This window comes from Canis lupus, chromosome 10, assembly GCF_048164855.1.
Source record: "Canis lupus baileyi chromosome 10, mCanLup2.hap1, whole genome shotgun sequence".
NCBI lineage: Eukaryota > Metazoa > Chordata > Mammalia > Carnivora > Canidae > Canis > Canis lupus.
In genome coordinates this window covers 24989750-25014835 of record NC_132847.1, presented here as the reverse complement: position 1 = coordinate 25014835, position 25086 = coordinate 24989750, and the positions used below count along the sequence as shown (strand labels likewise).

At 50.4% G+C, this 25086-nt stretch overlaps 1 protein-coding gene and 1 long non-coding RNA gene across 11 annotated transcripts in view; one reads left to right on the top strand and one right to left on the bottom strand.

Annotated features, from left to right (window-relative positions):
* Positions 1–25086, bottom strand: part of SLC25A48 (solute carrier family 25 member 48) — a 55659-nt gene that overhangs the window by 17170 nt on the left and 13403 nt on the right. For 4 of the 10 annotated variants that reach the window (XM_072841085.1, XM_072841080.1, XM_072841081.1 and 1 more), the window contains exons 3-5: positions 19063–19106; positions 13992–14063; positions 11592–11850 (exon numbers count right to left, since the gene is read on the bottom strand). In XM_072841085.1, coding sequence (XP_072697186.1) covers positions 11592–11850; positions 13992–14063; positions 19063–19106 — 375 coding nt within the window. Of the gene's footprint in view, positions 1–11591; positions 11851–13991; positions 14064–19062; positions 19107–20884; positions 21058–23453; positions 23679–25086 lie in introns of those variants that run through there. The other 6 variants (XM_072841083.1, XM_072841082.1, XM_072841086.1 and 3 more) reach the window with 6 other exon arrangements.
* Positions 724–3577, top strand: LOC140641369 (uncharacterized). Its single transcript, XR_012037900.1, has 3 exons — positions 724–921; positions 1776–1948; positions 3054–3577. It is a non-coding gene; the product is annotated as an uncharacterized lncRNA (long non-coding RNA).

Below are 25086 nucleotides of genomic sequence, written 5' to 3'. Positions count from 1 at the left end.
CATGTTTTTAGTATGTTGCCTCCCTTCTTACGAATAGAAACTTCCTCATTTGGGATTTGTTTGCTGTTTTCTTGATCACATTGAGATGATGCATTCTTGGCTGGATTTCCTCTCCTCCCATTAGAGGACTAATGACTCTTAGGAGCCACTGGTTTTCTCCTTCTCTGGCCTCCTATCTTTGTTTTTATTAGTTTCCTTTTTAATTTAGATATAATTTACATTCAATAAAAGGTGTAGCTCGTAGGTGTACAGTTGATGAGTTTTGACAACTGCAGGCACCTGCGGCACCACACCCTACTGAGAAAATGACATCTTATGCTTGAAACAACCTGTTTTGGTCACAGCCCACTAAGACGCAGTGAAGATTCCAAGCCTACCTACTCTCTCCTGCTTGCTTTTCAAGGTCTAAGAGCTCTGTGACATCAGTGGTGTGCTACTCAACAAGAAGCAAATCTTTCAACTAGTCGATGGTTGTTATGGGCCTATCTGCAGTAGCAATAGTGACATGGACGATTCATATGGGACCACAAAGCAGAAAACAGCAGCAACTCTATCAGTTGCTCCAAGAGAGGCTGAGGCTGGGCTTGGGAGGCGTGGCCTGGGGGTGGCACTGGTTAGGGGGCGTGACCCGAGAGGAGGGCTTAGGGCTTGGGAGACGCGACCCTAGGGAAGAGTGGCCTGAGGGGAGGCACGGCTTAGGAGGCGGAGTTTGGGAGACAGGGCCTGGGGAGGCGTGGCTTGGCCGCTCCTCTTAGTAAAACGCTGAATCAGAGTTCTTGGTAACTCTAGCTGTTTAAAACAAACTTTGTTGACCTTTAAAAATGGATTTGGGAGGTTGCCGGCAAGCAGCTCTTGGAAATAGGCACAACTGAAATCCGTGGACCAGCATGTTTGTGCACGAGGAAGGGGGTGAGGTGCTGGGTGAGTACTCTGCTCACTCTGAACCACCAGCTTTTTGCCTGTTGTTCTTGAACCTTCAGGGCTTGGCTTGGAGGCATATGCATGCGTGTGAAGGGATTCACATAGGGCATATTTTTTCTGGGACAAACTATATTTAGTTTCTCTAATTAGAATTTTTTGTTCTACCATGGGGATAAAATCATGAATCAAATTTTGATCATTTATCATGAGGCTTTGCCACTGAGACCATTTTTTTTTCTGTACTCTAAATGAAGACCCTATTACCTTTTATTATATGATATGTATGGATTAAAAACCTGCAATGCTCAGGATGCCTGTGGGTTTGTTTTCCCAAATTCACTTAGGATCAATTCAAACCCCCTATCCAGGCAAGATGCCAAAAGTCAATGAACTTGGCCCCTACCCAGCTCCTAATCTTCATCCAGGAGCAGAGGAGAGCCTATACGGATCTAAAAATTCCCTCTCCTCCAAACTCCCTCACCTCGTCCCTAGCATCATCCCCACCTCCCTCAGCTCAGTCCCTTGCATCATTCCTTAGACTACATGGTGTGGATGTCTGACTTCACTGCTCTGCACCAGTGCAAGGTGTCGTGCTTACTGACCCCTGCCTGGGCCAGGAGGTCCCTCTGAAGGCAGGTGCTTCTGCAGGGAGTAGGGGTTTCCAGGTTTGGCCAGTCCTAACAGGTACCCATGCAGCCACCTCTTGGGGGTTCTCCCACTTTAGAGGGGCTGAGCCAGCCCAGATGCACAACCTAGATTTGTCTCTCAGAAGCCAGGAAGGGAAAGAGCCACAAGACTTCTCCTGTGTGTGCAGTCAGTGGTGGGATTAAAAACACTACATTATTTCTCAACAGGTCACTTTCTACAGAAAATTTATAATAACTAAGCCATCCATAGATGAAGTCCTGCTGGTCCCCAGTCAGTGATGTACAGGTTACCACATTTTCTGTGCTCAAATACTTCTGGGCCAGTGGACTCTCAAATGGAAATTGGGAACATGGACTTATTTCAAGGGACCCACAAATTGGTAAGTATTATAGATTCACAGGACTCCTAAAATATCTCACATACATGTGTGATCACTTTTCTCATGTGTAGGTGTTATTGTGGGGAAACAAAAAATCTACTTAAACACAAAAATTTACTTAAATATAATAATTATCCATGGTAACTTCTTATTGTATGTGGTTTCTTAATCCACAGACACTTAATGAACAGTGCTATTCTATGGGTTGGACCCCATTTAATATACTTAAAAAGTATTCTTAGGAAAAGATGGGACACCCTCCCCCCACACACATACTAGCCCATGCCAGAGGCTCTACCCTCTATTTTAAGGTCTGTTCTGGATGCTGCTACTTCTGAGCATGTTGTTTGAACCCATGCAATGAGTTTCCTGATGACATGAAAAGCACACTGTGGCTTTTCCCAGAGCACTAGGACCCTGTGCCTGACATCCTGTCCCATATATGCCTCAACATCCATTCAATAAATACTTGAGCATTTAACCAGGCAGCTCTCAGGACTCGGGCCTCCCAAAGTTTCCCTCCCATGCCTGGCATTCACTCACCCAAGCCTGGGCCTATCTGATCCTTTTGGCCACAGGCTGCAGATACTAAAAGCAACTCCTACATCATGGTCTCAGCTACCATGCTCTTCCAAAAATGCCATGGAAGCATGCAGTGATGTGGATATACATCTTCCAGCAGACAGGCTGAGTAGAACTTCTGCAATTTGGGTTTAAGCAGGCTGGTCAAACAGCTCAGTTCATTTCCTCAGAATATTACCAACTGGGATGCTCTTGCCCAGTTCCTGTTTCCAAAGAGTCCAGTAGTTTCCTTATGATCTCAAGACTCTGAGAATAGGCAGATGGTTTAGCAGAAAGAGCTCTGGATTAGAAGCAGTTGGGATTTTCTTTGCTACTCGGTTGCTATTTACTGTAGGACCTGGTGCAAGAGACTTAACCACAATGGCCCTCAGTTTCCTCCACCACCTATAAAAGGAGAAGAATAAACAGCCTGCCCATCTCTTTTGGCTTTTGTGAAAATTGAGTGAGAATGTTGGCAAATGCACTTTACTTGAGGCAAACTGTCATTCCTGTTTTTATTACCCCTATCCTGATATGACTCCAGATTCCGGAAGTGCTAGAACTGCCAACCTCAGGCAGCTGTGGCCTGCAGCCAAACCTACTGTGGGAGACTGGGGATGCTCACGCAGGGCCAAAACTACCACTACTACTAGCATGGAGTCCTGAAATCAGAACAATACCTGATCTCATCAATTGATTTGAAGACCAAATGGATGTGTTACCCAAGCACATAACCTCACAACAGTGTGTTGCATTGTATGCACTGTCATTCATCTCTGCTAGCTATGTGGGACCATGGTTTGTAAATGATTCAGCCAAACCATCCAGAATTCAACGATTCCTCTTGGACTATGTGGTTAAATGCCTGGCCTCTTCATAAATTTCCTCCCTTCGCTTTTAGGCTGCAGTTGCTCCAGCCCTCACTTCCTATTGGCAGCCCACAGTCTACTGGAGAAGAAGGCTCAGGCTGTATGGTCCGAGCTTGTCTTCAGTCCCTTGTCATGCTCCAAGGGTTCCTGTCCTCCCACATAGGCTCTCTTCTTTAGGAAATAAATGGAGCAACATTCAGGGAGCTTAGCTTCAGTAATTCTTGTCCTGCAATGGGAATGTCTTGAAAACTCTACTGTTATCAGAAGGCTGCTCCTCCCCAAGGCCAACCTGCCTGGAGAAGAGTGTTTTTCTTGGAAGCCACACATCTTTATGGTGTGGCCAAAGAGAAGAAATGATGTAGTCAGGGCCTGCAAGGCACAGTTGGAGACCTTTCCAACCAGATATTTCTGAAAATTCAGAAAAATCGGAGAAATGGTTTTACCACATTTTGTCACCATGTAGCTCCTTGGGCTCAGATAGGCTTTGTGTTCTGGTGTGTGGTTTTGATCTCATCCACCCAGGTCCACCCCTCAGGCAGCCCTCTCTGATATGACCATTCCAGCCCTATTTATCTCACCTAGGCATGCTCAGAAATTAGGACCTTCTCCTCCTTAAGTACTGGCCATGCTCCACCCCATTCATTCTGTTAGGGTCATTTTAAACACGGTAGAGCCCGGCCTTATGATGAGGGCTCCCTCAACCTCCTTCCTCTTGCCCTCAAAATTCTCTTTGAATTATCTGTTTTGTTCTCCTCTCCCACTTGGAAATGAAAGGCTTTTTACTTCCTCACCCCTAGGTCTCTGTCCCTAGTGTCCGCCCACCCCCCACCCAAATTCAGCAAGTCTCCCCTCTTGATTCCTTTTGGCCTATTCTGGTAACAGGAGTTTCTCAGGACTGTGCCTCCAGAGGCAGTGGAGGTGGATGGCCCCAGGGCCATACCCTGTCTGCAGTGTGTCACACATGAGGGAGCACAGACACGGCACACAACCTGAACCTCAGTGTCCCTATCTGTTAGGATAAAGAGAATGATGGCACCTCTTTTACACAGTTGCTGTGATGATTCAATTGTAGGTGTGCATTAGCACAGCACACATGGTATGGCTCAGTAACTGCTGAACACAGATACCAGTGTTGCTGGGGCTCCTTCCTCCCTGAGTTCTTCTACTGAATCTTTTCCTTCATCTCCAGCCTCTTCCTTTCAGTTCACCTTGGCATCTGCATCAAATTCATGGCCTCAGCTGTCACTTCTCTGTCAGAGCCCTGACTCTTCCTTTCAGCTGCTGTACCTCACGCACGAAGCCTCAGCCGAACTCAGCATGCTCTCAGTCAAGCCTGCCCTCCTGCCAGTCTCCGAAACAGCAGCAAGTGACAGAAAGCATGTATGGATCGCTGCCCCCCACCAAGGGCTGCCTCACGTACTTCCCATGCCATTTCATTCCCTGAGGTGGGTGGGGGTGGCTCCTCCCTCACAGTCACCCAACTGTGACATCCTGGGTCATTTTAGACACTTTCCTCTCTCCTGCTTAGCCCACTGATTCTCCATCACAGATGCCTCCAATCTGCCACTTCCCTCCATTCCCAAAGCCCAAGGCCCTGGGCTCCCTGCTTCTGTCTCTTCTCTGGTCTGTGGTAGCAGCTCCCAAATCAACCCGCCCACTTTACTTTCCCCATCCCTTTAACCTTTCCTGAAGGCTGGATCCACCTTCCTGCCACACAGCTCTGCTCAGGTCTTCTGGTGTCCAGGACACCTCACAGCCTGCAAAATGACATCTTAGCCTACCCTCAGCTAAGAAATCCAAGCTCTTCACAACTCACCCTGTGCCATCTCCTCCCCACATTGTAGTCTGCCCTAACCAAATAGTTCACTCCGAGGTTCCAGAGCTTTCCACAGGCCCTTCTCATTCTGCTCTACCCATCTGATTCCCCCACTAGACTGTGTGCTCCCTGAAGGCAGGGGCTGGGTATCTGCTACCTCTGATTTATCTACTCTGCTTGGCTCAGAGAAAGAGCTCAGGAAATGCTGGCAGATGAAGGAGCCAGAGAGTGAGTTCCAAGAAGTGTCACACTTAGCCTTCTACCTCCAGCTGGGCCCAGTTAAATTATAGGATGGTCAGCACAGAGTTAATGCTGAGTCCTCCTCCAGTCCCCAAACTCTCCCCTCCTAGGGCATTAAGGCTTTTGTGATTTGCACATTAATTAGGCTCTGAATGAAAACATAGACCTCAAAACTCCCACACTGGAGAGAAATGAGTGTCACTGGCCATCAGACCTCCCTCCAGGATGTGACTTGGCCCTGGCAGCAGAGGGACTGCTGGCCTCTGGAATCACAGCCCTGAATTCCAGTTCAGGCCCAGCAGGGCACCCAGGGAGGCTCATGCCCACACAAAGGGTAATGATGACTTCCAGAGGGAGGGTTTCTTCACCGGTGCCTTACAGTCCAGGTCACAGCCAGCGGAACTCAGGCCAGCCTCTCCCTGCCTGCCAAGTGGCAGGGGCACCAGGAGAAAACCTCCATGAAGTTGCAACAGTTTACATGAGGGCTAACTGCTGTTTAGTATGCAACCACAGTCAGTGCCAAATGGAGCTTCCCTCTCAACTTCAGCAACTTCTGAATTTGGTAAAACCCTTCTGTATAACAATTTCATAATATGTGCCAAGATTCTTAAGAATGGCCAGACCTTTTGACTCATTCATGAATCAAAGAGCCCACACATTTAGAGAAATAACCCTACATGAAAGCAACTCCATATGGACAGATCTCCTGACCACATCACCATGCTTAAAAGAGGATGAACCATCAGCAACATAAACATCCATCACCAGGAAGATGGTGACATAAGTTTAATAGTACACCTAACATTTATTTCAGGTGTTTGGTGTGCCAGGCATGGTGCTGAGTTCTTCGTGTTCAATCCATCATCCCATTATATCCCAGTTATGAAGTAGCCACTATAGCTGTGTCCAGTGACATTAGTGGAGATATCTAGAGCTCCCAGGTTCTAGGGAAGGGAGGACTAGAAGTGGGTGGTCTCACTCCAGGAACTGAATTTTTGCCACACTGTATCATCGCTCTCCACACGTGTCCACATAAGCACAGTGATGGAATATTGCACATCTAATTAAATATTAGTCCTCCATTATAAATAATTTTAAATGCCATTTTCATTACATGGAAAATGTTGTCAAATTGAGTTAAAAACAGGATATGAGTATATCCTGTATATGTACGAGTATATGTACGAGTATAACCTCTTAAGATATTTAATCCATATATTGAGAAAAGGAAAAGGAAATGGAAACACATTAATGTATTAACAGTGACTGTATCTGGGGGGATGAGCATTTTCTCCCTCCACATTTAATGTCCTCTCTTGTGTACATTTTCAACACAAGGTCACCACTAACAGATAATCAGGATGATCCCACTGGCTTTCTAATTGCAAGCCTTCAGGTAAGCTGACCTCTAACCCCAATGTGACCTCCATGCTACCTTCACATGTCCCAAAGGGGGGATGCCAGAGGCCTCCAGCACCTGAGTTCAGAATACGAATACAGTCCCTCATGGCCCATTGTCTCCAACCGAGAAGTGGTCAAGCATTTCTGGGGTAAAGCTACAAACCATAGACAATTTGACAAGCCTGGCCCGAGGCTGCCTGGAAATGCCCATCTCAGCACAGTCACCATGCAGAGCGGGCCTGACTCAGGGCCCAGACTGCAAGCTTGCAGCCAGCACTAGCTCCACACTATCCCAGGCCACGTCAACACATTGGACTTCATGATACTGTGTTTGCAGCAGGTTTTGTTTTTAATGAAATTGCCTGACAATTTCCAATCTAAGCCATGTGGCCACCATGACCTGGGATGAAGTTGTAGCCACCCACTTTGGACACAATGTGGGTTTGGCTTACAACAGTCCCCACTACTCCCTACTATCTCCCTGGCACTGGAGCTGACACGTGCTGCAGCTTGCTCATTTTGTAATAGCAGAGTGATAGGGAAAGTGAAACATGTTCTGTGTACATGTTTCGATCAAGAGAAAAAAGGAAACATGGGTTAGGAGAGCTATGGGTATCAAGAAAAACAGAACAGGGTACATTTTCCAGGTACCTCTGCTCACTTATGCTACCTCCATGGTTCAAGTGAGTCTCTGAGCTCTCCATGTCGGGCCTAGAGGGTCTCTGAGGAACAAGTAAACTGCATCCTTCCTCCCTTCCTAGAGAGATTCCTGGCAGAAAGTACTGCCTGGTGACACACTGCCTGCCTGCCCCTGCTCCAGCCCCAGTGGAGATCCTGCCCAGCCTCCAAAGACTTTCCCCTAAGAAGCTTGCCTAGAAGGTGAAGGAACAATGGCCCAGGCAGAGAGGGGCTGCCCAAAGCCACAGAATCCAGACCCATTCTTGGGAATCCGTGAGCTGTGTCTGTTACTTGAACAATGTCAGTTTGGAGATGTGCCCCCCAGCCCACTTACCCCCTCAATTTTGAAGCTGGATTTGTGAGGAATGTGTGCAAAGGCCCAGGTGTTAATCAAAGCTGCCCTAGTCTCAGGTTCTAGAAAATCCCAGGGCAGGAAACAGAAGCAGCATCAGTGGGCCATAGTCAGAATGCCTGAGGTTTCATCTCAGCTCCACCTCCCACTAGGGAGTGACCCCAGGCCGGGCAGGAAGCTACTGATGCCTGGGGATCCCCTTTGTTAATGTCTAGGAATTGGGTTTCTGGAAAGATTAAACACCTGCAGAGCTCTCAGCATAGTGCTTGGTGCAGGATAAGGGCTCAGTAAATACTGGCTGTCCTGGCCCTGCTGCTGTGACCTGGCTTAGCCGAGATCAGAGGCTTGAGGACATCCTCCGATCTTGGGTTCTACCCTCCCTGTACTTGCTCAGGTGAACTGTCTTTGTTTTGTCCTGCTAGCTAAGCCCCTGGGGCCCAGATGCTAGTGACTTAGAACTCTGCAGAGTTGAGAAATCTTGGCCTGCAGGAACCTTCCCTGGCTTCTTAAGAACCTTTCCTGAGTTCACAAAAGATCACTCTCCTGGCACACGGAAAAGGATGTAATAAACACATGTTCATTTTCCACTGCTGCTGCAAGGGATTGACTCAACAGAACAAGTTTCCTTCTGGCACTATAGTGAACTGACAAACTAAAGCCACGGACACTGTCCTACACATACAGGAGCAGGGCCAGGACACCACCTGCCTCAGACATTTTTTAGAGCTTCCTGTGGTGGAAAGGCCAGGGAAAGCCTATGGGTCTCCATGTTCTCAGCGCTCAGAGAACTTATCCAGGAGACAAGGCCCCAGAAGAATATGCACGTCCCAGGTGGGCAGTTCTGGAGAACCCTAGCCTGGGAGAGCAACAACTCAGGCTGTCACGGCCCTGGATAGCAGGCATGGGTAACCCTCAGACCAGGTACACAGCCCTGATCTCCAGCTACTCCTCCATCCTCCTACTTCCTGCCCCATGCCCTTCCTGACTCCCAGCCTGTCCTGTTCCCTCCCCCCTACCCCACCACAGGTGGAGTGGCCCAATTCCTGTCTGCTGGACAGAGCCTGAGAGGAGGGGTATGATGGAGACTTTTGTTCACCACTGAGTCCTAGCACCTAGCTCTGTGCCTGGCATACAGCAGGCACATACACAACATGTTGGGTAAATGAACAGGGCCAGCAGCCATACGGACCTTAGGGTGTGGTAGTGGGTATTAAGTGAATGACGCACACAGGATGTCTGGCATACGGTGAGTTGCTTGGCAGCTTTTGCAGCTGCTGATGGCAGCTGCTCAGGTCCCTAAAACTGGCTGTTGCAGCATACCCAGCTTTGGGACCCTTCTTGGGTCTGCCCATTCCTTGACCACCTCCTATCCTTCCTCCAAGATTCTAGCCTGACCTCAGGATCCCTTAGAGCTCAGGCCTTAGCCCACCAAGTTAGTTACCATTCTAGCACCCTATGTAGGGAAGGCAGGGGTGGAGGAGGACAGGATAGAGGATGGAATCAATTAATTTGCCTCCAAACATTCTGGGCTTTTCTAAGAAAGGCATTTCTCCAGAAACACCTCCTCTGGTGTCCAGGCTGGCTGTGTCTCACCTCCCCCAAAATATAAATGCATGCTTAGCCCTTTGCCTCCTCTTCTAGGGTCAAAGTACCCAGGCTGTGAAGGAGGCAGGTCTCCTCCAGGAGCAAAGGAGACTCATCACTGCTAATTCTTTCACGATCTGGGCCCAAAGAGTTTTAAGACTTACGGAAAGATTTCCTCTGCACCTGAAATGGACACAGGCTTTTCTGAGGGAGGGATAGAGCCAAAGGCCAGGCTGGGGCCCATGCTTCCTGGTTCTCCATCTGCTCATGATGCCCTTCATTCCTCAACAGATTTGCTTTTGCCTCTGTGACAGGACCAGACCAGCAAGCTTCAGACATTTCTGTGAGATGCAACCCTATGATTAAACTAAACCGCACCAAAACATGGCTCAGTATGTCAAGTAGATGGAGGTGGACTCACCTCACCCTGTGTATCTCTGAGTGGCCCCGATGAGGGTATGCAGTAACCCTCAGGATGAGCCAACATGCTGACAGTAACTATGGGCCTTGGGGCACTGAGTGTCCCCCAGGGATGACCCAACTATTAAGGTCAGCCAGTTCCCAACCTCTCCATGGACCCCAGTGGGGATGTCACAATCATGCTCAGGGGATGTACAGTCGTCCTGGATGCCTCTTGGGCTGGGCAAGAGGTGCAGGCTGAATCAAGGCACCTGGGCTGGGAGCAAGAGAGTTGCTGGACTGGAGTGGTCCTGAGTACACTATTGGGACTTCAGCTGAGCAACACAGCTGAGCCCGGCCTCTGTAAGCATAGGGGTCACATGCTGACCACTAAGAAGGCTGCCAGGGAGTGGGGTCTTATCTATAAGAGCTGTCACCCCAGATCGGATAGCTGAGGTGTCAGTAAGGACCACAGATCCAGCCCTTCCATTATGCAGAGAGGGACCGGTGGCCCAGGCAGGGGCAGTATCTCACCTGAGGAGACAGATTGAAATCAAAGCCAAGAACCAAACCTGGAGATACTGAAATCTGTCAGGGCACCTGGGTGGCTCAGTGGTTGAGCATCTGCCTTCAGTTTATGGCATGATCCCGGGGTCCGGCGGTGAGTCCCACATTGGGCTCCCCACAGGGAACCTGCTTCTCCTTCGGCCTGTGTCTCTGCCTCTCTCTCTGTGTCCCTCATGAATAAATAAATAAAATCTTTTTTAAAAAAAGAAAAGAAAGGAAAAAATCTAAGACCCCTGGCTCATCTTTCCTCAAGAGCTGGCACTTTCTACTCTGCACAGCACATACTTTCCCATTCTTTCCATCCTCCTTTGTCAAAAGCACAGGAAAGACCTAGAAGCTCCTTTTTCAGAAGGGAGGAAGTAACGGACCTGGCGTGTGGTACAGGAGAGCTGTGTCGCTTACCAAGAAATGAAGCTCAAACCAGAATGTCAAGGAGGGGAAGAAGAGCGACCCTTCACCCCCTGCAGCTGGCAGTCCAGGGCTGAGGCTCCTGGCTCCACACCCTGGTGTTAGGGACAGGTGTGGCTTTGAAACCTGTGAGCCCTCAGGACCCTGTGCTTGATTTAGTGTTCTGGGCTGCTCTTCTAAAACCCTTTACAGTTTTTTTTTAAGGTTTTATTTATTTATTCATGAGAGAGAGAGAGGCAGAGACACAGGCAGAGGGAGAAGCAGGCTCCATGCAGGGAACCCGACATGGGACGTGGGACTCGATCCTGGGTCTCCAGGATCACACCCTGGGCCAAAGGTGGCTCCTAACTGCTGAGCCACCTGGGCTGCCCCCCTTTACAGTTTTTGAACAAGGAATTCCCCATATTCCTTCTGCACTGGACACTGCAAACAATGCAGCTGGTCCTCACCCACCCATCATTAAATGCATGGCCCTATGTGAGTGTCTTCACCTCTGGGAGCCTCAGCCTCCTCTGTAAGATGGAAATGCTAATAGTGCCTGCCTTCCAGAATTGTTATAAAGACCAAGAAACATGCCCAAAGCTCTAAGCAGGTGCCTGGCACAGAATAAACGATAGCTACTACTATAGATAAAAATAACAATTGCAGACTCTTACGTGACAACACAGACACTGCTCAATGAAAAAGACGTCAGCAACCACATCCCAGGTGGCAAAGCAGAAAAGGGGCAGAGGTGCCCAGATGCCAGGCCCCCTGCTCTACTCTTACCTTCCCGAAATGGCTGTGTTTGCATCTGCAGCCGGATCTTGATGAGGTCCACGGGCGCTCCCAGCCCGACAGAGACCACACCAGCCACCATGCTGGCCAGGAGAAGGTCAGACAGGGTACGGGACTGGCTGGCCTCGGGCTCCCTGCAGTGGTGCTGGCTGAGGAACCTCTGCGTGTTACTGAAGACCCCAAACACCACGGAGTTGTAGACAGCGATGCTGGCGAGGGGAAAGGACATGCCCTTGAAGAAGCCAAACACCTGGGGGAAAACCAGGGAGCAGGGACATGAGGGCCTGGGGCTGTCTGCAGGCCAGGTGCCAAGCCACCCGACCATGCTGCCCTCTAAGACCCTGCCCTCTTAGAGCCCACAGACTGGTGAAGAGACACCACAGGAAAGATCAATCATTATGTCAGTGACAAGAATAAAAAAGGATGATGTGATGGAGCGACCAGGTGGCGGAGGGGTTGCTCTACATTCGTGGGCAGGGCATCCTAGCCAGGTGGGAGTGGAGGGGGGTGGGTATCCACTTCTGTAAGCACTTTTGTTTTCTGGGTCAGGGTGCCCTAGGCCTGGAACCCATATTTGCCACCAGAATGGCAGTGTTCTTAGGTTGGAAAGACACATACCCTCCTCATGTGCCACTCAACCAAAAGCATTCTCTAAGGCACTTGCCAGGCCCTGGGGGACAACTATCAGGAAGAAATACTCACTGCCCTCACTGAGTGCACACTCTGGGGACAGGGACAGCCAAATGGACAGGTGATTAAAACTCAATGCACTAAGTATGTAGTGGGGGTCTAAGGGGGAGGGGAGCCCCCAGAGAGACAGCACCGGGAGGCTTCTGCACACATGCAGTGACCACAGGAGCAGGTGCTGGAGGCTGGGAGAGAGGGTCCTTTCTACACTGCACTCTTGGGGGATATCACAGACTCTTCTCTGGAATATTCCACAGGCCCTTGGAGGAGTCAGAGCAGCACATACTTTCAGCCCCGTGCCAAAAGTGAAAAAGTACCAGGAAGCTGTATAAGCTCCAAGCCACACACAAACCTGCTAATCCTGACCTGGGTGTGTGCACCCTATTTGCCAGAGGCAGGATCTCTCTCTCTCTCTCTCTCTCTCTCTCTCTCACACACACACACACACACACACACACACACACACCCCACCTTAGGTTCTTCTTCCAAAATAAGCTCCCTCAGATAAAGTGGGACATCACTTAGCCCTGAGGTGCCGTGTCTCCAAGGAACGGCCACAGTCCCCACAAAATCCCTCGGAGTTCGGACAGTGGCTGGCAAGCCCCGAGGGGAGTGTGTGCCAGAAAGGAGATTTAACGGCCACTTCTCAGGGAATTGGGGAACCCCGAACAGCTAGAGCTAGGTTGGCAGTCCACTGCAAAGCAGCTCATAGAGAGAGTTCAAGCAACACTCAACACAAAACACACCCGTGAGGAAAAAGTCTGGGTGTGGGGATGAGGCTCCAGAGCCCAATGGCACTTCCTAGGATGGAGCCTGTGGAGACGGTGGTCAACAATGGGGCCATGTTTCCAAGGCCTCAAGGCTTAGGGCTGCTGTGGGGCCATATCTGATGATATCTTTAAACGGTCATTTCATCGTTAATTAGAAAATGTGTTTTAAATGCCCCCAAAGAAGTGTCTCAGAGGGCCGCCTGGGTGGATCAGCGGTTGAGCGTCCGCCTTCAGCTCAAGGCATGACCCCAGGGCCTGGGATCCCACATCGGGCTCCCTGCATGGAGCCTGCTTCTCCTTCTGCCTGTGTCTCTGCCTCTCTCTCTCTCTCTGTCTCTCAGGAATAAACAAACAAAATCTTGAGAAAATAAAAGTGCCTTAGCCTTCTGAAAGCACATGCTAATGTTCAAGACAGGCACCTGGTACATCTTCCACAAAATGCCAGTCAGGTTTTCCTCTTTGAAAAGGGAAAGCCTCATGTCCCCTGGTCTCAAGCAACCTGAGGTAAAGCCGGCTCAGGGCACCTGGAATCACAAGTGCCTGGCTCCTGCCACACCTGGAAGAAGGGAAGCCTGTGAGCACAGTTTACCCGCCTCTCATTGGGCTGTGAAAACTGACAGGCCACCTCATTACTGCAGGCATTTTCCACTCTGTGATTCTAAATTCCTCAGAATCTCTCCAGAGAGGTTACGCAGAATCAATTTTTTCCCCTAGTAACAGTGCATGAGGTGGCAGAGTTAACTTGAGGAAACACACAGCATGTGAGGTGTGGTGTGAGAGGAGTGGGGAGGCGGCAAGAACGAATGGGCCCCCCCACCGCCTGATGGCTGGTGTCAGGGCTAGGGCCGTGGTGCCTGGGCGCGGGCAGCTTCGGGCTTTTGGTGGGGGTCCCTGAGGGGTACTGCTCCTGCCCCTGCCCCAGGGGAGCACTTACACTCTCCCTCCTGTACACGGTGCGGATGCAGCTGAGGGTGTTCCCATAGTTGACGCCGGCCTGCAGGCGAGTCTGCGGAGACAGGCAAGGGTGTGAGGGCCCAGGCCCAGAGGATTCACATCCCCACCACCCCAGAGGTGCTAGGGTTAGGAGCACTGAGGCCCAGCGAGGGGGAGGGTGGGTTTCTGTCCTCTGCTGCCAGGCCAGTGCTCTGTCCTCTGCCCACAGAGCGCCTTCCACATCCCATTCAGGCATCACTGAATGCAGCAGAAGTCCTCTTGGTCTGAGAGAAGAACAAAAGTCCATTTGTTGTTCAAGAGTGATGCTTGTTTGGGGACACGTGATCCCTGCCTCTTGAGGACAAAAACGAATCTGTGGCTCTGCCTCATCCGCTGCCCATCACTCTGCCATCTTAAGTATTCCCCGAGTGACCTGCCCCTTGTGGGTCCAGAGCCCCTTCATCTCTCACCTATATGATGGGCTGGTTTGCCCACTGGCCTCCTGCTGCCCTCTCACTTCACGCCTGTGTCTATACAACAGTAACACCGTCTTTTCTGACAACAGCGAATTGCATCACTGCTATTTACAGCTCACTGATGGCTTCTCATCAGAGTTGAAGTGAACCCCACACTCTCTACCAGTGTCAAAGAGGCCTGGGTAGACCCCAAGCCTGCCTCCCGCCCCTGCACATTCTTTCATCTTTGCCCTTGCCTTCTGGGCCCAACCACGTGGCATATTCCCACGTCCTTGGCATCACTTTCCCCCTCCCTCAGCCTGCCTGAACTTTCCACTGGCTCTTCCTTCCCCCAGAAGGCTCTTCCTCCAGCTCCTGCTTATCTTTGGGGTCTGAGCTTAAGAGATGCAATGATGTCATCTGTCTGTTTACTTAGGATTTATTTGGGGTTCCTTACTAAGGCAGAACCATCTTGTATGTCCCTCTTGTCCCCAAGCTGAGCACAGCCCTGACATGTGTCTCCTTTGCACTGGCTAAATGAGGGGCTGGAGAGGAAGACAGAGTGTCCTCTAATGGAGGCTGGCTCTGGTGACCAGGGGCAACAGTGGGCAGCCACAGAGGGTCTGAGCAAGCCCATAAAAGTGCCAGTGGAATCCTCGAGCCTGGTAAGAAGGAGCCCTGAGAACCATAGGAGTGATCCGGACCCTGTCCCCAAGAACCCAGGGTCTTATGAAGACTAAGACCCAGTGTGCAGACCAACACTTCACACGAACAGTCTGTGCTCAGTGCGTAGACAAGTAGTAAAGACTCTGGCAGCACATCATAAACGTGACAGTCTCTGAGGTAAAAATCACAGGTGATGTTTTTCTGCACTGAACTGTGCTTCATATCCGACTTTCCTAAGATAGACAGGGGTTACTTTCATTATTTTTACTCACATAATATAAAAATAATTTTAAGGACACAACTAATATGGGAATATATCTTCTTAATAAAAAAAAAATTCAACATTCTCCCTCCTTGATCCCCCTCCCTGAGCTAACAAGCCTGGCTAATCTCGTGACTAAGAGATTGATAGGTACTCATCTCAACAGGGTCAGAAACCCAGATGGCCATGGGAAATCTGTGGCACTCTCACAGGCATGATGCGTGAATGGTATCGTATGTTTTATAAGTGATACTTTAATAATCAAAGACATGTAATGGTTGACTCATCAACCAGTATGATTAAATGACTGTTTTCCCAACAGCTACTGTTCCACTCTCAGGAGATTCAGCAGTAGGGGAAATAAACTTCCTGGCCTCATGGAACTTAGAACCAAGTGGGGATGGAAACAAGAGTCAGCAAAAGGTCACTTCCAAGCAAATATGCATGTCCGATGATGACAAGCACCATGCAGGAAACAGACCTGGGGTCAGAAGTGCAGGCTGGTTGAAGGAAAATGCAGTATTTAACTGGTAGAGGCAAAGACACAGAGGAAGGGGCAGGGAGAGGAGAAGCAGCCTTTCATGGTCAAGCAGACCCATAGAGCTCTACCTCAGGGTAGGGTATGCTTAACCAGGGCAAGAATGTAGGCAAGGGGAGGTGGGCACAGTCCTCCCTCTCTTCCCCCAGCTAAGGCCGGTGTTGGGGTGAATCTCTGTGGCCCCCAGTACCTACGGGACTGCCTCTGGGGACTGAATCCACAGTCTGAGTCCCTAAGAAGAATCAAGTTCCTCTGAAAAACTCGAGCGCCTGAGTCACTCAAGCAAACCATACATGAGGAAGTCAATCCCAGATCACAGAATAGAGCAATGATCTCCCAGTCATGCTGGGGACTTGGAGAGACTGTCATGGAGGCCAGCAGCACAGCACATGCCTCTAGGGCTTCCGTTATAATAGGGGCTGGGATTTTGTGTGCGACAACTATGTACCTGGGGGAGATACTGGGGCTCTTACAGAACTTATCTCATGGAATCCCACAAACACTACGTGGCATGGATCCTGTCCCCATTTCACAGATGGAGAAAGCTGCCTTCCCGTCTTAGTGTCCCATCACTATGTAACAAATCATGACAAATTTAGCAGCTTACCACAATCACAATGCATATCTATTCTCTTAGGGTTCACTAGCTGGTCTAAAGGTAGCTGAGTCCTAATCAGGAAACCCTGGTCACACTGCATTGGTGCCAAAAGCCAGGTGAGAATCTGTATCCCAGCTTCACAGCCACCAAGCAGCCAGAGGCTGGCTCTCTCACCAGTGATAACAAAGCAGGGAAGGAGTTTCTGACCCGGGTTAGCAGCCCAGGTCCTTTTAGGTCAGCTCTTCTGAAGGCAAGCCCTAGGACCTTGGACAAGTCACAACTCACTCATGACATAGGAGCATGTCTGCTCATCGGGATAGGAAGGGCTCACTCATTACTCTAGCCTCAGGGCCACAGGGTTAGGATCTTCACAACAGTCCCATGAGGGGTGCTCTTTGCCCATTTTTCAGATGAGGAAAGCAAGGCTGGGGGAGGTTAGGTGCTTGTCCCTGGTCACAGGAGAGTAGGTGAGGAGGCAGAGACTGAGGTCCAGATTATTCAGACTCTAAAGCTCTTGCCTGGACCTTTCTCAGACAGGGACTCCAAAGAAAATGTCATCCAGAAGGAAGGAAGGAACGAGCGTGTTCTGGGGAGTAACAATGGCCCCGGGCCACATCCCTGGCATCAGCAGGCTGGCCCCCTGAGTAATCAGCAGGCTGGCCCCCTGAGTAAGAAGGTTCTCAGGCTACATAGAGACCAGATCTGATGTATCAGAAAGGGTTCCCTCAGAGGTTCAAGTGACAGACTAGAGAGAAGGAAGAGCACCCCAGCCTTTTAACGTGGCCAGACTTGCCTGTGTGGAGAGGGGGAGACTCCAACAAGCTTCACCAGCCCCTGAGCAAGCTGCAGGTAAGGGACGGATGCTCTACCAGGGGGACACCGAGGTTACCTGTGCCAGGAATGCAGCTGGAAGGCCCACAGGAGCAGGGATTGGATTTGCTTTGTCTACTACTGATGCCCTCCATACTGCCTGCACGCAGAGGGCATCCAGTATGCATTTGATGTCGGAGCAAAAGGCAGGGCCCATATGGGGGACACAAAGAGCCAGGAAGTATCTCCCACTATTTAAGACAAATAGGCTAAACCTCCATCAGGAAGAAAGCAAGCAGGGCAGCCTGGGTGGCTCAGCAGTTTAGCACCACCTTTGGCCCAGGGCGTGATCCTGGAGACCTGGGATCAAGTCCCACATCGGGCTCCCTGCATGCAGCCTGCTTCTCCCTCTGCTGTGTCTCTGCCTCTCTCTCTCTCTCTCTCTCTCTCTCTCTCTCTCTCTCTCTGATGAATAAATAAATAAAATCTTAAAAAAAAAGAAGAAGAAGAAGAAGAAGAAGAAAGCAGGCCTGGCTGTGACCCAGCAGGGACCCACTGTCATACAGGGAAGACACCGGCAGGGAAAAGTGATTGTAGCAGCCATCTGGGAAGAGCCTGAGTGGTTTCTCTCAGAGCACAATCCAGGCAAAGCTTGAGATATGAATGCAAGTCAGGGGTGAGACAGCACTCTTTGTGACCATGCTCTCAGGGCCTGTCTATAGCTCTATAGTCCTGCTCACCACTGGGGACAGGTAGTAGGGATGGGGGTGGAGTCAAAGAACATCCCTTTGTAGAGCACTTCATTCCCTGACTCCTGGATGCTTTACCTCCTGGGATGACCTCAGGCAAGCCCTTTCCCCTTTCTGGGCATTTCTCCATCTAAAGAACAAGGAGGTCTGGATGATCCCAACACCCGATGGCCCTGTTGAATCCTCAAACCTTATACACTTCCTTGAGTTACAATGGCTTCCCATCCCCAGCCCAGGTCCACAGTCCTTTTTTTTTTTTTTTAAGATTTTATTTATTCACGACAGACAGAGAGAGAGGCAGAGACACAGGCAGAGGGAGGAGCAGACTCCATGCAGGGACCCCAACATGGAACTCGATCCTGGATCTCCAGGATCACGCCCTGGGCTGAAAGTGGCTCTAAACCGCTGAGCTACCCGGGCTGCCCCAGGTCCACAGTCCTACTCTGACAGCGAAGGTCTCCCAGGATTGAGCAATGACCACCTTTCCTGGATTCTGATCTATAGCAGCTTTCAGAAGTCTGATGCATCACCAAACCAGCCACGCTGGCTTTTCCCAAGCATCGCCCCCCAAACAGTGTCCCCATCTCACTGCTTAGCTCTTGCTGCTGAGCCAGGAACATCTTTTCTAATCACCTGAAACCCAACCTTAAATCTTGGACTCAGATGCCACTTTGCACCTGAAGCCCCTCCTGGATCCTTAGTTCCACAGAGACCAATAGGATTACTTACCCTCTCCTTGCCCCCGCCTCCCCCCCACAGCCCACGAGCACCTGGGGGCAGAAATGGGGCTTCACAAAAACACAATCACTGCCAAGTCATGAGAGGAGAGTGATGATTCCAAACCAGGCCTCTTGGCACCCCACCCCTGGCTTGGCATATAGAATCTGCCCTGGGCTGGAGACTGTCTTGGGAAAAGAAAGAGCAGACACATTCCTGGAGGCAGACTCACTCCAGGCCACTTTCCAAGAAGTAATGACAAACACGGCTGCAGTACCTTGACTGTGTCTAGAGGGTGGCCGATGATGACACTGGCTGCACCTGTGAATCAAAGAAGAGGACCTGGTCACTCAGCCCCTGGACTCTTCACCGGGTACCCAGCTCACTCATGCCATCAATACCCAGCTGCCGGGGGGACCCCTGTAATGTGCTAGGCACCAGCCCAGGCGCTGAGGAAGGCAGAGACCATGAAGTAAAATCTGGGCTCTGCTTCAAGGAACCAGCACCCCAAAAAGGCAGTGAAGGTGCTGGGGCAACTGGGTATCCACATGCCCATGAGTGAAGTCAGAGCCCTACTTCATGCCATATACAAAAATGAACTCAAAACAGACCAAAGACCTTAAAACTCAGAGGGAAATCTTCCTGACGTTAGATTGGCAAGAGATTCTTCAATACGATGCCAAAAGCACAAGTCATGAATGAAAAAATAAATTGTGTGTCATACAAATTAAACACTTATGTGCAACAAAGGACACTATCGAGAAAATGAAAATAATCTAAGAATCGGGAGAAATATCTGTAAATCATATATGTATAAGGGTCTAGGATCCAGAATTTATTAAAAAAATACTTAAAACTAAAAAGATTTTTTTTCAAGTAAGCTCCACACAGGGCTTGAACTCCCAACTCTGAGATCAAGACCTGATATCAAGAGTCAGATGTTCCACCAATTGAGCCACCCAGATGCCCTACCCCCTAATTTTTTTTAATGAGCAAAGGACTTGAAGAGACATTTCTTCAAAGAAAATAAACACATGGTCACTGTGTACAGTGGTTGTTAGGGCTTAGGGGGAGGGGAAATGGAAGTGATTGCCTGATGGATCCAGGGGCTTTTTTGGGCACGAGGAAAATTTGTAAGTAGACAGAGGAGACAGTTGCACAACAGTGTGAATGCATCAAATGCCACTGAATTGGATGCTTGAAAATGGTTATTTCTAGGTTATGTGATTTTTGCCTCCCAGAAAAGGGGGTGTGTACGAAGAGAAAACCCAGAAACTTTTCAGTTACCTACAGGTAACTTCACTTTTTCTATACTTCACTTTTAGCATCTGTAGGTAGAAGTAATATTAACATCTACCTCACAGTTGCATTGTAAGAATGAAATGAGGTCATGAATGTCAAGCACGAGCAGAGTCCTAGCTCTTCTTCTAGGCTCTTCAAAGAGAGATGCTGTCACTATCAAGTTTTAGTTGTGTGTGTGTGTGTGTGTGTGTGTGTGTGTGTGTGTGTTTTAAAGAGGGCCTCTCTGAAACGGTGAGAAATATTCTGGACTTTTCTTCTCACAGAAAAATGTCCAACCACACACATAGTCTCAAGGCCTAAACAGCATCAATGGGAAGCAAGGCTGCCCTGAGGCCATGTAGATGAAGAGGTCCTTGTTGCAGAAGTTGTCGACTCTGCAGTTGAAACCAATCCTCTATGACAAATTCCCTACAACGCTGATGAAGAAGGAAGAGTCCTTGCTAGCTGGGGTGATTTAACCAGATAAGGCAGTCCTGGAATATGAGACAGGTAGAGATGTAGAGGAACCAGCGAAGCCCAGAACAGACAATTGTTTGGTTTAGAACCTCCAGACCCCTCTCAGATCCTCCTTCCCACAGAAGTAGGCAGAGGGAAGGTTGAGTATTCAATCTACTGGAACCCATCCCAGCATAAGAAGAAAGGACTTCTGGTCCTCAGACTCTAGATGCTTCTCCCTAGTGAGTGAGAAGCCCAGGGAAGCAGCCCTGGAGCTCACCTTGGATGTGTATCTCCTTGGTCACTCATTAACCCACCCATCTGAAAGCAGGGAATGCAAGATAAGTAAGTAATGGGCCAACCTGGGGCACCTGGGTGGTTCAATCGGTTAAGCATCTGCCTTCAGCTCAGGTCATGATCCCAGGGTCCTGGGATCCAGCACCACAACAGGCTCCCTGCTCATTGGGGGGTCTGCTTCTCCCTCTGTCCCTCTGCCCAGCTCATGCTTTCTCTCTGGCTCTTTCTCGCTCTCTGTCTGAAATAAATAAATAAAACCTTAAAAAGAAAAGAAATGGGACAATCAGGTCAGTGGTTTCCAGACCTGAAGATCTAACAGATCAGTAAAACTTCAAACAAAATGTAAAGAATGTCATGGTAAAATTTTATCATGCAAGTTCATTAAGAGAGAAAACACCTAGAGATTAGTACAGGGGTTAAGATGGCCCTGGTACCAGACTGTCCAGGTTGGGATCCCAGGGCTCATGCTAGATGCATGGCCTTGGGCAAGTCAATGAGTGTCTCTGTGTACCCATTTCCTCATCTGTTACATGAGGATGTAATAATTATAGCTACCTCATTGGGGCTATAAAGAAATATACATCAACAGACATGAGACCACATAGTGTGTGACTCAATTTATATAAAATGCCAAGGAAAGGCTAATTTATAGAACCAGAAAGTAGATTCATGGATTTCCCAGAGGGAGAGGGAGGGGAGGGAATTTAACCGTAAATAAGCATGAATAAAGTGCGCTACTGGGGAAGAAAATGTGCTAAAATGAATTTATGGTAATGGGTGCACCACTGGTAAATTTGCTGAAAATCACTGAATTCTATACTTGAAATGGGTGTGTCTTATGTAAATTAACCTCAGTGAAGTTGTTATAAAAATACATGTGGCGGGATGCCTGGTTGGCTCAGTGGTTGAGTGTCTGCCTTTCGCTCAAGTTTTGACCCCTGGGGTCCTGGGATGGAGTCCTGCATTGGGCTCCCCGCAGGGAGTCTGCTTCTCCCTCTGCCTATGTCTCTGCCTCTCTGTCTCTCATGAATAAATAAATAAATAAAATCTTAAAAAAAATACATGTGGCACTTCAACACCACCTGCTGCCGACTTAAGTATTCAGTGATGACACGTATCCTCGCTTTATGGAAGCAAGAAAACCGCCAAGCTAAAAACAACAAAATGTTACCATAACAATGTAAGGACAATGGCAGAATAAAAAACAATCCACTGCTTACTGTGTGACTTGGGGAGGGCCCAGAGTCATTAGAGACCTGGGTTATTCGGAACAGCCTTACCCTCAAACTGAGCCAGTGACAGCCCTACTGAAGTTGGTCTGGCTACATAAGGGGGACAGCCTAAAGTAGGGAAGGCTCTACTGAGGCTTGTCAGAATGGCTGAGGGTTGTCCAAAGAGGGCCTGAATAAGGCCAGTGGGCTTCTGGGTACAGCACCCCCCACCCCACCACAGTAGAGTTAGGAGAGGAACCCCTCAATGCAACTCAAGAAAGCCTGCACAAAAGAACTGTTTATGGTGGAAAGGACAACCTCTGCTCATGACAGCAAGAAGCATGGGCCCTGCAGCCACCTGTTGGGAGTCAGGGGAGCAGCCACCAGAAAGGGATCCTGGGATGCTATCTGATCTGTTGCTCTTTTTGTTTCATTTTCATTTTCCTACAAATCTTCTGGTCTTCTCTATTTCCAGAACTGGTGTGTTTGTGAGGTACAAACACACTAATTATAGCCTCTGTCTCAGCATCTCAGGTTTTTGGTTTTGTTTTTGCTTTTGACTTTGGGCAGGGGCATTTGCCAACATCCCTTTGCTGATGATTCTCTTATACGGGGCCAAAAGAAAAGAGTATTTTACAGTAAGTGACAGTCCTCCCCAGACCTGGTCAGTAGCAGACAACAATGGAGAAGGAAGCCTGATGTGAAGAGAAGATCAAAGACGCATGGAAATGGATGTGACTCTTGCCCAAGCCAACCCATTCCCAGGGCCCAGCAGATAGTGGCTCCAGGAGGGGCTCCAAGGAGAAGCAGGTCCAAGAGTGACAGGAGGAGAAACCTGACAGTCGATAAAGGCCGAAAACAAGAAGGGTTCCTCCGATCTGGCAATGCGCTCGCATGCCCTGCACCCCCCAGTCTGGGCGCCCCCCCCCACCCCCTCGCCAGGGCCAGCCTGATCGCGAAGCCGGGCTCCCCATCCCGTGCACGGGGCAGTCGCCACCCTCACCCACAAGTTCTTGCAGCCCTGTCCCCAAACTCTGGCGCACACCGGGTGGCCGGAGGGTGTGTGCGCGCCTGGGCGCTCCATTGGCTGCTGGCTTCCACGGCCTGTTTAATAGTTACCGGAGCCACTTCGGCGGGTCCTCTCTGGGAGGCAAAGCCGCAGGTCAGGGGAGAATGTGCGAGGCTGGAGGGGCTCGGCCCCAGCAGCAGCCGCGGGGCGGCGGGGCGGCGGGGTGGGAGCTCCGCACCCCTGCACCTCCACCCCGTGTGCGCGCGCGGGGTGGAGGTGCAGGGGTGCGGAGCTCCCACCGTCCAGCAAGGTCTGTGGGCCCGGTCGGGTCTCCCTTTCTCTCCCTGGCCCCGGGCGTCCACCGCAAGCACACGCACCTCCGGGGGGCTCCCTCCCATCCCGGGCTGGGCTCACCTCCGATCCAGCCCGCCGCGAAGTCTTCCAGCTGGAAGCTGCCCATGGCCGAGCCGCGCCGGGGCCAGTCAAAGTCCGCGGCGCATGGCCCGCCGGCCCGCGTGCCGGGGGAGGAGGTGGAGGAGGTCGGTCGCGGCGCAGCCCAGTCCCCCGAGTCGGAGCCGCACCGCCGGGGAGCCTCGGAGCTCACCTCTCGGAGCGCCCGCGGCTGCGGCTAGCACGCCCCCAGCGGCCCTTAAAGGCGCCGCCGCCGGCCGCTCGCGGACGCCTGGGCCCGCGCGCGCGCCGCCTTCCCTCCGCCCGCCCTTGTCCCGCGCCCGCGCCCGCGCCCGCGCCCGCGCCCGCGCCCGCGCCCGCGCCCGCGCCCACGCCCGGCCGCTTCACACCGTCCACACCTCGGGCCCGAAGATGCCCGCCCTGCCTTGTTCACATTTCCTCTGAGACGCTGCAATTGATGTCAGGGGCAGTTTCGCAAAATGCGTTACTGGAGGTAGAAAGGGAGGCTGAGAACCTTCCCCCGGGCCGGGGAAGAATTTGGTTTCCAACCCCACCATCTCTCCGTGGGTTTACATAAAGCAGCACCGAGGGTCTTCTAACCGGATGAGCAGCTATAATCAGCTCAGCCGCGAGTCCTTCGTTCTCTGAAAGCCCTTAGAGATGGTTTCACTATAAAATACCCAGGACACACAGTTTTGCAGGACCTCTGTAGAGGTTAGGGACTCTCTCTCTCTGGGCCACATGCTCCACACCTCTCTGGCTAGCCCCGGGCTGCAGAACCTCCTCTATTCAAGAATAACTGACACCTTGAGTGGAAAGCACGTAGCCCAAGGGTAGGCTCCAAGAGAACTCTAAATAAATACGAGCTATGAGGATGTCTTCAGGCCAGAGTCTATGCCCAGGGCTTTGTGCACAGTCCCGCTTCCTTCTCACAGCAGCTGTGCGCAGGCATATCAGCCCCCTGAGGGTCAGTTTTAGGAGTCCATGTGGCCAGGCGACAGTACCCACAGATTCCATCAAACACTAATCTAGGTGTTGCTGTGAAGGTATTTTTATAGATACAGTTAACATCTAAAACCAGCTGACTTAAAATATGGGAGTTTATCCTTGATAATCTGAGTGAGTTCCACCCAATCAATGGAAAGGCCTTAAGAGCAAAATGGAGAGACACCTGCCTGGCTCAGTGGGAACAGCATGTGACTCTTCATCTAGGGTGGGGAGTTCTAGCCCCATGTTGAGTGTAGAGATTAAAGATAAAGGAAAATAAAAATAAAAGAGCAAAATGGAGGCTTCCCTGAGGAAGCCTAGACTCCACAACTACCTAATATGTGTATGTCTCCTACTGATTGTTTCTCCGGTGGAACCCTCTACCTGACACAACCCTGACATCACTGATTCCAATCCCCTGTGGGTTTCTCTTTGGTCTCCCAGCCCAGGGAGGTGATGCTTACCACCATTCCAGCCATGTCCCACTCAGCACCCACGCAAGCACCTGGGGATTCAGGTTCATGTCTACTTTTCAGGTACAGCTCTCCAGGGGCCCAGCTCCACTCAAGTCCAGGCTCAGCCTACACTCTCCACTCTGGTCCACCCAGGAAGGCAGAGGGATAGTCCTCTGGCCCTCAAATATCCTCTC